A 13,429-nucleotide genomic window follows, 5' to 3' on the forward strand; every position below is an offset into this window, starting at 1 on the left:
CAGCAGCCTGCAGAGTCTTCCCCGGGTGCAGCGCCGAGCCCTTCTCCCGACGCAGGGGGAACCGCTGCAGCAGCAGCAGCAGCAGCAGCGCAGCGGGACAGCGCAGCAGCAGCGGACGCGCAGCAGCAGCTGGCGCAGCGGGCTGCGGAGAGCCAGCGGCTGTGGGACTTGCTGCTGCCGGAGCGGAACCTGAGCTGCTTCTCTCCAGCCTTCTGGCTGCTGCTTGCTGCTGTGCTGCTGCTGCACTGCTACAACAACAAGAGGGAGCAGCAGCAGGCGCAGCTCGGAGAAGTCATTTCCGCAGAAGAAGCCAAACAAAGAATGCTTGCGCAGGCAGCGCGGCTCCGCAGGCAGCAGCAGCAGCTGCAGCAGCAGCTGCAGGAGCAGCAGCTGGATCAGCAGCAGCAGCAGTTTCAGCAGCAGCAGCAGTAGTGTCAGCGGCAGCCACAGTAGTAGTATCAGCAGCAGCAATATCTGCGGCAGTAGGAGCTTGAGCAGCAACGACAGCAGCAGTATTATCAGCAGCGGAAGCAGTCGCAGCATCAATGGCAGCAGCGGCAGTATGTGCAGCAGCAGCGGCAGTATCTGCAGCAGCACCATGAGCAGCAGCAGTAGCGGCCGCGCTACGAACAGAGGCCGCAGCAGTGCTGCTGCGGCAGCAGCAGAGACAGCAGCAGCAGCAGCAGCAGCAGCAGCAAAAGCTGCGCCAGCAGCAGCAGCAGCAGCGACAGCTGCGCCAGCAGCAGCAGCAGCAGCAGCGACAGCTACGCCAGCAGCAGCGGCTCGAAGCAGCCGTTTCCCCCTCTTTAACAGCGCAGTGCCAAGCAGCCGCAGCAGAACAGCAGCTGCAGCGGCAGCAGCAACGGCAACTACAGCAGCAGCAACGGCAACTACAGCAGCAGCAACGGCAACTACAGCAGCAGCAACGGCAACTGCAGCAGCAGCAACGGCAACTGCAGCAGCAGCAACAGCTTAACCAGCTGACAGCACAGCGAAAACAAAAAAGTCCTGCTCGAGCGCCTCAAGGGCTAGGGACTCAGACTGTCGCCCCCCACGTCTCTCGAGCTGCTGCTGCTACTGCTGCTGCTGCTGCTGCTGCTACCTGGCAGCTGAGGGGGGCAACCCAAAGCTGCGGCACCTCGGGGCCTCTGAGGGCCCCCCTGACTTTAACAAATTCAGCAAGACCCTTCTGTAGGCTGAATACTCTAGTTAGCTGCTGCCTCCCCAGTGAAAAGGCTGCGAAGCAGCAGCAGCGGATGCTGCTGGCAGCAGCAGCAGCAGCAGCGGGTGCCGCTAGCAGCAGCAGAGGCCGCTGGTGCTGTTAGCACCAGCAGCAGCAGCGGATGCTGCTAGCAGCAGCAAGTGCTGCTGCTGGGACGGAATGGAGAGCCGCTGCTTCCCTTTGCGGGAGTTGCTGCTGCTGCCGTCAGCGCCGCAGAGAGCAGCAGCAGCAGCAGCAACTTTGCTGCTGCCTTCACTCGCTCTTCATCACAAAGTTCGGGTCCATGCGGTACTTTGCTTCGAATCTGCAACACAAATTCAAGTTTTTGAATTCTAGTTTTTTGAGGTGAAGTTTTTGAATCCAAGTTTTCTGAATTCAAGTTTCTTTAATTTCAAGTTCCTCGAATTCAAGTTTTCTGAATTCAAGTTTTTGAATTCAAGATTTTGCGTTTATGTGCTGCTTTGGCCCCAGCTGCTGTGTAGAAACGGGGAATGTCTAATTGTGCATTAAACAAAAAAGAAGAAACATTTATGAAGTCAAAAAGAGGCAAAGAATATCTTTTCTCACCGTTCGAACCAGCGGTCCAGCAGTGCCTGATTTCCGCCTCCTTGAAATGATTCCAAGTAGCTGAGAGCGAGAAAGACAGAAAAAAGTTCAAAAGTTGCAGTAAAACGCAGAAAATGATCAAATATTCCAAATGGTGAAAGCTGAACACAAGTGGATCTTGATCAGAAAATGCAGAATAAAGGGCCGGAGCTGAGGTGTCCGTACACCCCAAGTGCGCACGCGACCCACCGGTACAAATTCAATGCCACTTTTCGCGCATATTCTTTTTTTGCGTCGACGATCGGTTTCGTTTCAAGTTTCACTGTCAAGCTTTCCGCAGATTCCAGCAAACTGAACAGAAAAAGCAGCACTTGGTGCAGCGGAAAACCAGAAAATGCAAGCTTCCCTGAAGTTGCACGCAGCGTTGCCGGCGGGGGAATTCAAGTTTCCTGGGACTTGCAATTCAAATATCCGGATTTTTAATGTTATTTATTTATTTTCTGCATTATATGCGCATTTCAATCCCTGGTGATTGCGGCCTACGCCACTTACAAGCCAAGCCGCACCCCGTCCGCCTGCCGAGCCTCGGGCAGCAGATTCCTGCGCGCAGCAGCAGCAGCACCAAGGAAGCAAACATGAACGGGAAGCTGGGGCAGCGCCGAGACGCATCTGAGGGGCTTCTTTGGTCCGCAGTGCTGCTGCTGCTGCAGGCTGTGTCTTTGGCTCTTTTGCAAAAGGCAGCAAAAGCTGCTGCTGCTTGCCAGCCGGTGGACAGCAGAGTGCTCGGCCTGTTGTTCGTCAGCACCCCCAAGAACTGCAGCGCAGAAAAGCAAAAGTGCAAAAGCAGTCTGCTGCTGCTGCTGCCACTGCTGCTGCTGCTGCTACCGCCGCTGCTGCTACCGCTGCTGCTGCTGCTGCTGATACTACCACCGCTGCTGCTGCTGCTACTACTACTGCTGCTGCTGCTACTACCGCTGCTGCTGCTAATACCGCCGCTGCTGCTGCTACCGCTGCTGCTGCTGCTGCTGCTGCTACCGCTGCTGCTGCTGCTGACCTCCCAGTCTGCGAAGGGGGGCAGCGCGAAGTAAATGCCGATGCCTGTGTCTGGGGGCAGCTGGTTTTGCTGCGTCAAGAAGCAAACGACATCTGCTGCTGCAGGCTTTAAGTCCAGCAGCCACTTAGCGTCTCCCTGCAGCTGCTGCGGGAACGCGCAGGCGCTCCCAGGCACTATCACCCCTATCGGATTCACGCTCATCCTGCTGCAGCAGCTGCTGCTGCCGCTGCTGCTGCTGCTGCCGCTGGTGGTGCTGCTGCGGGTGCTGGTGGTGCTGCTGCTGCTGGTGCTGCCAGTGCTGCTAGTGCTGGTGCTGGTGCTGTTGGTGCTGCTGCTGCTGCTGCTGCTGCTTCGCAGCCGGGCTGGCGCTGCTGCTCCAGCGGGAGCAGCTGCTGCTGCGGCTGGGGTGCCCGCAGCAGCTAGCTGCAGCAAGAGGGCTGGGGTCTGGGGTGCTGCAGCAAGTGTTTGCTTCTTGAATAGGCCCTGGAGTATCTTTTGCTGCAGAGTCTTTTAACAGCAAAAAAAGAAGGAGAAAAAAGCTGCAGAAGGCAAGGCTGTGGGGCTGTTCCAGAAAGTTGCTGCTGCTCTGTGGCTAGCACACGCCCCACGCCTGTGTTTGATGCGCACCTTCGCTGCTGCAGCGCCTTTTCAAAACTCCAATTTTATTTTAATTATTTAAATTATTAATTTCGCCTTTTAATTCTCCAAAAAGGATAATTCGGCTGCATGCAAACGGGCTGTCAGTCAGCGGCAGCCCTTGCGGCTTGGGGCTGCCGCAGACACACTGGCGGTCCGCGTCGCCACCTGCCGTTTCTTCGCTGCAAAATTAATTTAATTCAATTTTAAATATATTTATTTAATAAAGCGATTCAAATCGGCCAAATTTGGTGCCTACAGAAGACAGAATCGCCCCGTATTCTTGCTGCTGCCACCAACCTCACCACCTCTCCAGCTCCATCTTTGCTGCTTCTTGACTCTCCTCTTTCTTTAGCTGCTGAGAGAATGGCTGCCCCTTTTGCTGCTCCTGCTCACATATGCAGCACTTAAACACAGGGCGCAGCTTCTCACTTGCAGCAGCAGCAGCAGCAGCGGGAGCAGCAGCAGCAGGGGACGCGAGCGAGCCTTTGCCATGCCAGCAATACCTCTCTTCGAGGGAGAGCACTCCCTCCCTCTCAAAGCCCCCCACCCTTCGCCGCAGATACAACAACAGCAGCTGCTGCTGCAGCAGCAGCAGCAGCTGCTGCTGCAGCAGAAGTGCTGCGACGTTGGGCGGCACTCGCTTGCATGCAGCGACGGCGCAGCAGCAGCAACAGACAAGCAGCTGGTCCAGTGGTCTTTTCTGGCCTTGCCGCTGCCGTGTTCTTGCTGCAGCACCCCTCCGCCGCAGCAGCTGCTGCAGCCGCTGCCCTGCAGCAGCAGCAGCTTTGCTGCGCTGCAGCTGCTTCCGCAAGACCTCGTGGCTGTGACCTTCTGCTGCTGCGTGCAGCAGCTGAGAAAAGATAAGGCCCTTCCCCTCAATCCAAACAAAATGTGGAAGCCTGTCAGAAAAAGAATATACAGACACAAGTGCTGGGACTACGCAAACTTGCTGGCGCAGCAGCAGCAGCAACAGCTGCAGCAGCAGCAGCAGCAACAGTTCCAGCAGCAGCAGCAGCTGCTGCTGCAGCAGCAAGAAAATTATGAGCGAAACAATGAGGCTACCGCGGCAGCAGCCACGGAGGCGGCAGAGTCCGCAGCCGCGAAAGACCCCACCGCCGCCCCGGGGGCAGCAGCAGCAACAGCAGCAGCAGCAGCAGCAGCTGCTGCTGCTGCGGAACTGGCAGCTGAAGGCGTCGATGTTGCTTTGCTGCAGCGGCTTCTGATTCGCGAGCTCTGCGGCCGCTTATTCGTTTGGTTTTATTTCGACGCTGCGAGGAAAGTGCTTGCTGCCCCCTGCAGCAGCAGCAGCAGCAGCAGGAAGGGCAGCAAGAGCGGCAGCGTGCCTGTGACAACGGAGTGGATAGAATGCGCGTACGCTGCTTTGCTGCAGACACCCACATGGAGATTTGCTGCCTACCTTCCCTTCTGCTGCGCGCCCCACCCCGATGATGCTGCTGCTGCTGCTGCTGCTGCTGCGGATCACTGGCAGCAGCAGCAGCAGAAGCAGCAGCAACAGGCCAGCGCACCAGTGCAGCAGCTAGCGGAGGCGTTCGATATAGATATGCTGCTAAGGCCTGGCAGCAGCTACAGCGACTCCGAGGAAGAAGAAGCAGCACTAGCAGCAGCAGCGGCAGCAGAGGCGACAACAACAGCAGCGACGGCAGCAACTTCAGCTGCAGCAGCACCAGCAGCTGCTTCTCCTGAGCCAAAGCTCACCGAGCAGGCGCCAGCAGCAGCAGCAGCAAATGCAGCAGATGTGCCAGCGGAGGCAACAGCAGAACCAGCCCTTGTGGCGGCCTATATAGCACCTGTTGCACCAGCGGCAGCAGCTGCTGCTGCAGCAAGTTCATCTTCTACTGCTGCACTTGCTGCTGCAGCAGCAAGTGCAGCAGTAGAAGGTGCACCAGCAGCAGTCGTTACGGCAACAACTACAGCAGCAGCCGCAGCAACAGACACTCTAGCAACTACAGCAGCAACAGCTGCAGCAGCAGCTTCAGCAACAGCTGCAGCAGCAGAAGCAACAGCAGCAGCAACGGGAGATGCAGCAGCAACAGCAGCAGCAACAAAAGAGGCAGATGTTCTAAGCGGACGCAGAAGCCGCAGATCGACAGTCGACTTCTCAGTCGCACCGACGCAGCAGCTGCCTCACGTGCTTCAGCAGCAGCAGCAGCAGCAGGAGCAGCAGCAAGAGTGGTCAACAGAGCAGCAGCAGCTGCAGCTGCACCAGCATCTACCGCCGCCAGAGCAGCAGCAACAACAGCAACAGCAAGTGCAGCATCGGCAGCAAAGGAGGCAGAAGCACCAGATGCTCAATCCTGTGCAGAAGGTGGATCAGAAGCGCCAGAAAAAGCAGCAGCAGCAGAAACAGCAGCAGCAGCAGCAGACAGAGCAGCAGCAGCAGCAGACGGAGCAGCAGCAACAGGTGCAGCGGGAGCATCAGCAGCTGCTGGAGTTGCAACAGCAGCAGCAAGCGCAGCTGCAAGAGCAGCCGCAGCAACAGCAGAAGGTACGTCCGAGAAAGCGTGGCAGCACCGATAGCAGTCACAGCAGCAGCAGAAGCAGCAACAGCAGCAGCAACAGCAGCAACAGCAGCAGCCGCAACAGCGTGGACAAGCGGCCGCGGCTTTCCTTTAAGCGTTTAGATGCTGCAACAGAAGCAGCAGCGGCCGAAACGTCAGCAGCGGCAGCAGCAGCAGCTCCAGAGGCGAAAGCTGACGCAGCAGCAGCAGCAGCAGCTGAAGGCGCAGCAGCAGCACTGAAAGGCTCAGCAGCAAGAAAAGCATATAGCAATGGGGACGATGTTGCAGTCATCCTGTCTGACGAAGAGCCGCAGCAGCAGCAGCAGAAGCAGCAGCAAGCAGGTCAAAGCAGCAACAAGCAGCAGAAGAAGCGGCAGCAGGTGCTGCTCGTAGAGCAGCGTGATTCATGTGAAATGGAGGAGCAGCAACAGCAAGAGCAGCAGCCGCAAGAGCAGCAGCAGCAGCAAGAGCAGCAGCAAGAGCAGCAACAAGAGCAGCAAGAGAAGCAGCAGCAAGAAGAGCGGCAAGAGCAGCAGCAGCAAGAGCGGCAGCAAGAGCAGCAACAAGAGCAGCAGCAGCAGCAGCAGCAGCAATCTGATGATGACGACCTCGTCGATTTTGAAGAGGCGGTGTCGCCTAGCGAAGATGCAAGAACAGCAACAGCAGCAAAGGACAGCAGCAGCGGCAGCAGCAGCAGCAGCCTGCTGGAGCTGCTGGGCAGCAGCAGCAGCACGGAAGTGATCGCGGAAGCGTGCAGAGGAGCAGAAGCAGCAGCAGCAGCAGATGCCAACAGCAGCAGACGCAGCAGCGTCTGCAGCAGCACAGTTCCTTCTCCCTATAGAGCTCTGTTTGCTCCTAGCAATTCGCTGCAGCCGACCCAGCAGCAGCAGCAGAAGCAGCAGCAGCCAAAGTTGTGGCAGCGCCTGCAGCAAGAAGTTGAGGAAATATTCAGCGACCCACAGGCGAGCGGCAGCAGCAGCAACCGCAGCAGCAGCAGCCACAGCAGCAGTTCCACCCCTAGTCGTGCAGACATGCGCAAGAATGGGACTGCAGCAGCAGCAGCAGCTACTGCAGCAGTGTCAGCAGCAGCAGCAGCGACGGCAGCAGAAATGGAGGAAGCAGCGCCTGGTTCACCGGTGCTGCTGCAGCACGCGGCGAAGGCCCACAAGCAGCGAAAAGCAGCAGCAGCAGCAGCACGCAGCAATCTGCTGGGGGACCCTGACTCCAGAGCAGCAGCAAAGTGTTTCTTGACTCAGGTGGACCGGAAGCTGCAGCGGCTGCAGCAGCAGGCGCGCCCAGCAGCAGCAGCAGCAGCAGCAGCAGCTATGCCCACTCCAACGGCGGCAACGGGAGCAGCAGCAGCGGGACGTCCCTCGCGGAAGCTTGGGGCTACAGCCGCAGCCGTGTCTAGGGGCAAGAGCAGCAAGGCCAAAAGCAGCAGCAGCAGCAGCAGCAGCGCGCTGCCTCGCCTTGGTCTCTCACGGCCGCGCTTTACCCCGCAGCAGCACAAGACAGCAGCAGCGCCTGCTGCTGCTGCCGCAGCAAGAGCTACCAGCAGCTCCTCAGCCCTTCCGCGCCTGAAGCGGCAGCAGCAACAGCAGCAGCGGCAGCAGCAGCAGCGGCGGGCTATGAGCAGCAGCGCCCTCCCCGCCGTGAGCCCCTGGAGCCATTAGGTCTCAATTCTGCTCGAGAGGGGGCCCCCCAGGGGCCCCCCTAGTACCGGGGCCCCATGCTGTGCATGCTGCAGCTGCTGCTGCTGGTCTGCTGCTGCTGCTGCTGCTGCTGCTTAGTGCATAACAGTGTGCTTAGCGCCCCATCATCTGCCTAAGGGACCCCAGCCATTGTCCATAGGGGGCCCCCGTCGATATCCCTTGTGGGGCCCCCAAGGGCCCCCATGGGTCCCCAAAAGGTTTCTAGGGGCCCCTAGGGTCCCCTAGAGGCTTTCAAAGGGGTGTTTAATGGCACACAGTGTAGGTCTTGCTGCTGGGAGGCCCCCTCCTGTTCTGTAGTTCTAGGGGGCCCCCCTGATGCGTGTTAGGGAGGCTGCTGCTGCTGCAGCTTTTGACAGTTAGTGGGACTCTAGTGAGACAGGGCCACAGCGGCAGCAGCAACAGCACTGCAGCAGCAGCAGCTGCTACTGCTGCTACAGCATTGAAATAAATTACCTTCTCCCCTCTGCTACATGGCCTTTCTAAGGGCGCAGACGGTGCAGCAGCAGCAGCAGGGTCACTCCTGCTACAGCAGCAGGGTCACTCCTGCTACAGCAGCCGCAGCAGCTGCAGCAGCATGAGCAAATCTGGTGCTGCTGCAGCTCTATTTTTTTGCTGTTTCTAGGACGCCCCGGCTGCTGCGCGGCGGTGCCGCGGGCTGAGCGCCTTGAACGGAATAAATTTTGTTCTTTTTTAGATAAAATTCAAATTTAATTTTAGCCGCTTGATTCAACTTCTAAACCCAAAAAACAGGGAAGGCAGAGAAGCGCTCGTGGCTCTTGGGGCCCCATCAGGAGCAGCAGCTGCTGCTGCTCGCAGCAGCACACCGCTCTGGGGCTTCTGTGCACCTTCGTTCTCTTAAAAAGCTGCATTTGAGCGCCAGGGTTACCAGCAGCAACAGCAGCTGCAACAGCAGCAACAGCAGCAGCAGCAGCAGCAGGGTGGGTGGTCCGTGTGTGCAGAAAGCCGAGGCACAGCGCCTTGCGTGTAGGGTCCCTTTGCCTTCCAAGCTAACCTTTGCATCTAGAGAGAATTTATTTCGTTATTTAATTTATTTATTTTATTATTTCCTGCTATCTAGCGGTTTGTCACAGAGCAGCAGCAGAAGGCTCCCAGCCCCAGAACCACGGCGGCACAGCAGACGGCAGCAGCAAGAGCGGCAGCTGCGTTCAGCCCCGACAAGCACAGCAGCAGCAGCAGCAGCAATAGCAGCAGCAGCTGCACAAGGGTGGCTGGCTAGGGGCAGGGGGCTTGCGGAGAAAGACAGAGTCACGCTGAGAGCCGCAGACCAGCAGCAGCAGCTGCTGCTGTTGCGTCACTGCGAGCACAGGTGTTCTTGAGAGAGCAGCAGCAGCAGCAGCAGCAGCATGCAACAGCAGCGCCACAGCAGCATTGCTGGGCCCGCTTTTTTCGCGCAGGGGCCGTCGCAGCTCGCCTACCAGAACCGCCAACGCCGGGCATCCCTGCAGCAGCAGCAGCAGCAGCTGGTGGAGCGGCTGCAGCAGCTGCAACACGAGCAGCAGCAGCAGCAGCTGCTGCTGCAGCAAGACGACCAGCAGCAGCAGCAGCAGCAGCCACGGGGCTGGTGTTCTTGCTGCTTCTCTTTAGAACTATTTGCTCTTAGAGTTGAAAATGTTTGCTGCTGCGGGGCCCCGACTTCCCTCTTTGGCCCTGCAGCGCGCTTCTGCTTCCACTGCTGCCATCCAGGGGGCTAGGGCCCCCTTTGGGGGCCCCCCGGGGGCCCCGCTGGGGGGCCCCCATGTTGGCTTTCACGGGGCCCCCCTGGGGGGCCCCCTGGGGGCCCCCCACGTTGGCTTTCGGGGGGGCCCCATGGGGAGTCCCCATGTTGGCTGCCGGGGGGGCCCCCCGGGGGCCCCCGTGGGGGGCCCCCCGGTCCCTTTGAGAGTGGCTTCCCGTGGGGGCCTTTTAGAGGAGCATCGTTGGGGCCATTTAAGGGGCCCCTCTCAGCTGCTGCTGCTGCCTGCAGAGCAGCAGCAGCAGCAGCTGCTGCTGCTGCTGCTGCTGAGTCAGCAGCGGCACTTTCGGCACATTCCCACTAGTGGGTTTCCGGGCTTTCTGGAAAAGAGAAAACTGAAAAAGAAAAAGAAAGAAGAACCCTCGAGCGAGCTGCAGCGGCTGCTGCTGAGGCGCGTCGAGGCTTTCTCCAAACCCGTAAACCCTAAACCCTAAACCCTAAACCCCTAGCTTCGGAGCTTTTTGTAGCTGCAGCAAGTCCCATCAGGCGTCCTTTTGTTGTTTCGTGGCTTCGTCCTTGACGCTTAGGCAAGGTCTTGTGGTTTAAGGTTTAGAATCTAGGGTTTAGGGTTTAGGGTTTAGGGCTTAGGGTTTAGGGTTTGTGGCAGGTGATCGCTCCAAGTGACCCCCCCTTAGAAATGGACAGCAGCCGCATCCCCTCGGCGTTACAAGTTTCCAGCCCGCTGCTGCCGCCTCACTTGCTGCTGCCGTTTCAGCAGCAGCAGCAGCAGCAGCAGCAGCAGCAGCGGGAGGAGCAGCCTCAAGAGCTGCCTGCTGCTACCAGCCTGTGGGATAGCGTTGCGCTGCATCTCGGAGGTAAATCCACTTGCGTGCTGCTGCTGCTGCTGCTGCTGCTGCAGTTGCTGTTCGTGCGCCGCGTGTACTGCTTCCGCTAAGGCCTGCTTCTCCACCGCTGCTGCTGCTGCTGCTGCTGCTGCTCAGATCTCTCCAAGTTGAAGTCCTGCGGCGCCGTAGTAGGCATAGACAGGTCTCTGCGCATTTATGGGGAGGGCCGGGGCTTTAGAGGTTCTGCTGCACTCTTTTCAGCAGCAGGGCCTTGGCTGGAGGCTTTCCTGCAGCAGCAGCAGCAGCAGCAGCACGTGCCACTGCAGCAGGAGCAGCAGCAAGACGCAGCAGCTGCGGCAGCAGCTGTCGACTCTTTCCTCGCTACTGCGCGGCAGCTGCATGCGTCGCTGCTTCCCCCCAAGCTTCAGCAGCAGTGGCCACTTTCTGCGTCTGCTGCAGCAGACACAGCAGCAGCAGCAGCAGCGGCTGCAGCAACAGGAGCAGCAGCGGCTGCGCGCAACGCCGCCGCTGCGCTGAATAGCGCAAGCAGTGACCCCGTTGCAGCAGCAGCAGCAGCGGCAGCAGCAGCAGCAGAGAGGGAGCCCCTGCCGCCGCAGCAGCTGCTGCGCCCGGGGGCCCTCGTGGTGACCCCAGGGTTTGGGGCCCCCCATTTGTTTCTGCTGCACTGCGTGGAGCCCAATGCTGTTCTGACGCAGCAGCAGCTGCTGCAGCAGCTGCTGCAGCTGATTGACTGCGACGTGGCGGAGGCGCGGCACCAGCGCAAAGAGCTGCAGCTGCAGCAGCAGCAGCAGCAGCAGGAGTTTGAGCAGCGAAGAAAAGAAAGGGCCCCCCGCCTCTACTTGCTGGAGTGCTGCTACCGCAGAGCACTTGCTGCTGCTGCTGCACTTCAGCTGCAGACAGTGACGCTGCCGCTGCTGGGCACGGGCGCGGGTGGCTACCCGCTGCATGCTGCAGCCTACTGTGCTGCAGCAGCAGCACACCGCTGGCTGCAGCAGCAGCAGCAGCAGCAGCAGAGGCTCAAGATCGTTTTTTGTACTCCCGAGAGAAACGAGTGGAAGGCGCTGGACGTCAACATAAGGCGGCGCATGCAGCTCTTCACACCCTCGTAACCCTCAGCAACAGCGACAGCAACAGCAGCAGCAGCAGAAGCAACAGCAGCAACAGCAGAAGGAGCAGCAGGAGCAGCAGAAGGACTGCGGCGGCGCAGCTTTCGAATATTTTGGTCTTCTCTTTATCGAGTTGTCTCTTTCTTCAGACTTGTTTCCTTTTCTTTACATTTATATGTTTCTTCTTATTTTTCTTTTTATTTGTTCTTGTTGTCTCTTTCTTATCCAAAGCATTAAATGCCTTTTTGCCTCTTTTAGTTCTTCTTTGCTGCTGCTTGTTGCAGCAGCTGCTGCAGCAGCTGCTGCAGCAGATTCACTCCTTTTCTCCCGCTGCAGTGTCTCTCCAGCCTTCAGCTGTCTGTACACTCCACGCTTGCTGCAGCTGCTGAGCTGCAGCAGCAAAGGCATTTATTCTTTCCCTCAGCAGCACTTGTCTTGGGAGCTCCCAGGGGCCCCATGGGGGGCCCCTCAGGGCTTCGAGAGGGGGCCCAGGGGCCCCCGGCCGTCTTCATTAACTTTTGGGGGCCCCCCCAGGGGGCCCCTTTAGGGGCCCCCTGCAAAATCCCCTAAGAGGGGCCCCTTGGAGGGGCCCCCTGGAGGGGCCCTTTAGAGGGGCCCCCTGGAGGGGCCCCCTAGGGGGGCCCCCTGGAGGGGCCCCTTTGCGGAGTGTCCCCGGCCTTTACAGATATTTAAGGACGCATTTGCTTCGGCAGTGCCAGCAGCTAGCAGGAGCTAGAGCAAGGGCTTAGGGTTTAGGGTTCAGGGTTTAGGGTTTGGGGCCGCCGCATATGGATCTTGGTTCTGCTGCTGCAGCTGCTGGCAGGGTGGCTTTCCTCTGCTGCAGCAGCGTAGGGTGCAGCTGGCAGCAAACGAAAACTAAATAAGTAAAATGAATTAAATGGATTAAAAGGTTAATTAAGTAAATTAGGAAAATAAAGGACAGCTGCGAGTGGGGTCTGGGGAAGAGCTTTTTGCTGCTGCATGCAGCATCAACAGAGCTGGGGGAAAAGATAATATGTGAGACAAAAAGACTTGAGAATAAATACAGAAAAGAAAATCAAATGAGACGAAAAGGATTTGGAATTAAGACAGGAGTGAAAATGAAATGAAAGAAAGAGAAAGGAGCAGGGAGAGGGGCACTGGAGCTGAACCAGGTGTATGTACATACACCCCAGAAATGGCCTGGACCCCTTCAGGTGACTCTTTTGGAATTTTTAAGAATGAAAACATTTATTTCAATTAATGCATTTGTTTGTTTGGAGATGGGGAATCAGGAGCTCTCTTGTTGAGCAAATCTGTGGCTTTTCCCTCAATTTAATAAATGCAATTCCAAAAATTTCTCTTCCTTTCGCCTTTTTCGCCCCTCTACTGCACAACTTGCTTCGCAGGGGGGCCCCCGCGGGGGCCCTCCAGGGGCCTGGCCCCCGGGGGGCCCCCTAGTTGTAAGGGAACACCCATTACAGGGTAGGGTCACCTCTTCTCCCGGGCCAGCTGGGAAGCTTCTGAGCGCGTGGGGCCATTTTCGGGACTCCAAACCTCTAAATTCAAAATAAAAAGGAGATTAAGTTCATTTGTCGAGGAATTAAAGTGTTTAAATTGGAAAATAAAGGGAAATTCAGCTCGGGTGGCCACCCGGGACCGGGGAGCTGCAACAGGGAACACACAGCAGCATAGAGCAACTGCAGCACGAGCTAACTGCCCAGCGTCCAGCAGCCCCCCCCCTGCAGAAAAAAACTGCCTTTTCAGTGTCTAAATTGCATTTAATTAAATTGATTTAAAAGATTTGTCGCTTTTGCAGCTTTAAGCCGCTTCAAAAGGCCCCCAGGCCGCAGGAGGGCCCCCACCCACCTGGGGGCCCCCCAGCCGGGGTTGGTTGGTGTTCGGGTTGGGAGCGGCGGCGGCGGCTGCATTTGAGGAGCTTTTCTTTAGATTCAAATTCTTTTTTTTGGCTTTTTTTGTCAAAAAATATATAATTACTTCTTTCTTTGTCGTCCTTAGACCTCCGCTCGCCCCCAAACCTCCCGTTCTCTTTGCTGCTGCTGCGCTGCAGCCCAAAGTCGCAGCTGCTGCCT

At 57.9% G+C, this 13,429-nt stretch overlaps 5 protein-coding genes across 5 annotated transcripts in view; 3 read left to right on the forward strand and 2 right to left on the reverse strand.

Moving 5' to 3' along the window:
• Positions 1 to 543, reverse strand: part of ETH_00015395 (uncharacterized protein) — a gene marked incomplete at both ends in the record, with an annotated part of 1,107 nt that extends 564 nt beyond the window's left edge. Inside the window, one exon of the mRNA XM_013376043.1 lies at positions 118 to 543. Coding sequence (XP_013231497.1) covers positions 118 to 543 — 426 coding nt within the window. The remainder of the gene's footprint in view (positions 1 to 117) is intronic.
• A 931-nt stretch (positions 544 to 1,474) lies between these two features.
• On the reverse strand, positions 1,475 to 3,023 carry ETH_00015400 (uncharacterized protein; the record flags this gene model as incomplete). The annotated part of the gene is made up of 5 exons (XM_013376044.1): positions 1,475 to 1,526; positions 1,790 to 1,849; positions 2,018 to 2,119; positions 2,321 to 2,368; positions 2,530 to 3,023. 5 exons carry the CDS (start codon positions 3,021 to 3,023, stop codon positions 1,475 to 1,477), a joined length of 756 nt encoding a protein of 251 aa, XP_013231498.1.
• A 928-nt stretch (positions 3,024 to 3,951) lies between these two features.
• Positions 3,952 to 7,653, forward strand: ETH_00015405 (uncharacterized protein; the record flags this gene model as incomplete). Its single annotated transcript, XM_013376045.1, has 1 exon — positions 3,952 to 7,653. One exon carries the CDS (start codon positions 3,952 to 3,954, stop codon positions 7,651 to 7,653), a length of 3,702 nt encoding a protein of 1,233 aa, XP_013231499.1.
• A 1,866-nt stretch (positions 7,654 to 9,519) lies between these two features.
• On the forward strand, positions 9,520 to 11,360 carry ETH_00015410 (uncharacterized protein; the record flags this gene model as incomplete). Its single annotated transcript, XM_013376046.1, has 3 exons — positions 9,520 to 9,861; positions 10,053 to 10,260; positions 10,387 to 11,360. The coding sequence occupies 3 exons, from the start codon at positions 9,520 to 9,522 to the stop codon at positions 11,358 to 11,360; spliced, it is 1,524 nt and encodes a 507-aa protein (XP_013231500.1).
• Positions 11,361 to 12,515: 1,155 nt separating this feature from the next.
• Positions 12,516 to 13,429, forward strand: part of ETH_00015415 (uncharacterized protein) — a gene marked incomplete at both ends in the record, with an annotated part of 5,327 nt that continues 4,413 nt past the window's right edge. The window contains 2 exons of the mRNA XM_013376047.1: positions 12,516 to 12,553; positions 13,156 to 13,241. Of these exons, the coding sequence (XP_013231501.1) occupies positions 12,516 to 12,553; positions 13,156 to 13,241 (124 nt within the window). The remainder of the gene's footprint in view (positions 12,554 to 13,155; positions 13,242 to 13,429) is intronic.

The sequence above is a fragment of the Eimeria tenella genome, genomic scaffold (genome assembly GCF_000499545.2).
Source record: "Eimeria tenella Houghton genomic scaffold, Eth_scaff31, whole genome shotgun sequence".
Lineage (NCBI taxonomy): Eukaryota > Apicomplexa > Conoidasida > Eucoccidiorida > Eimeriidae > Eimeria > Eimeria tenella.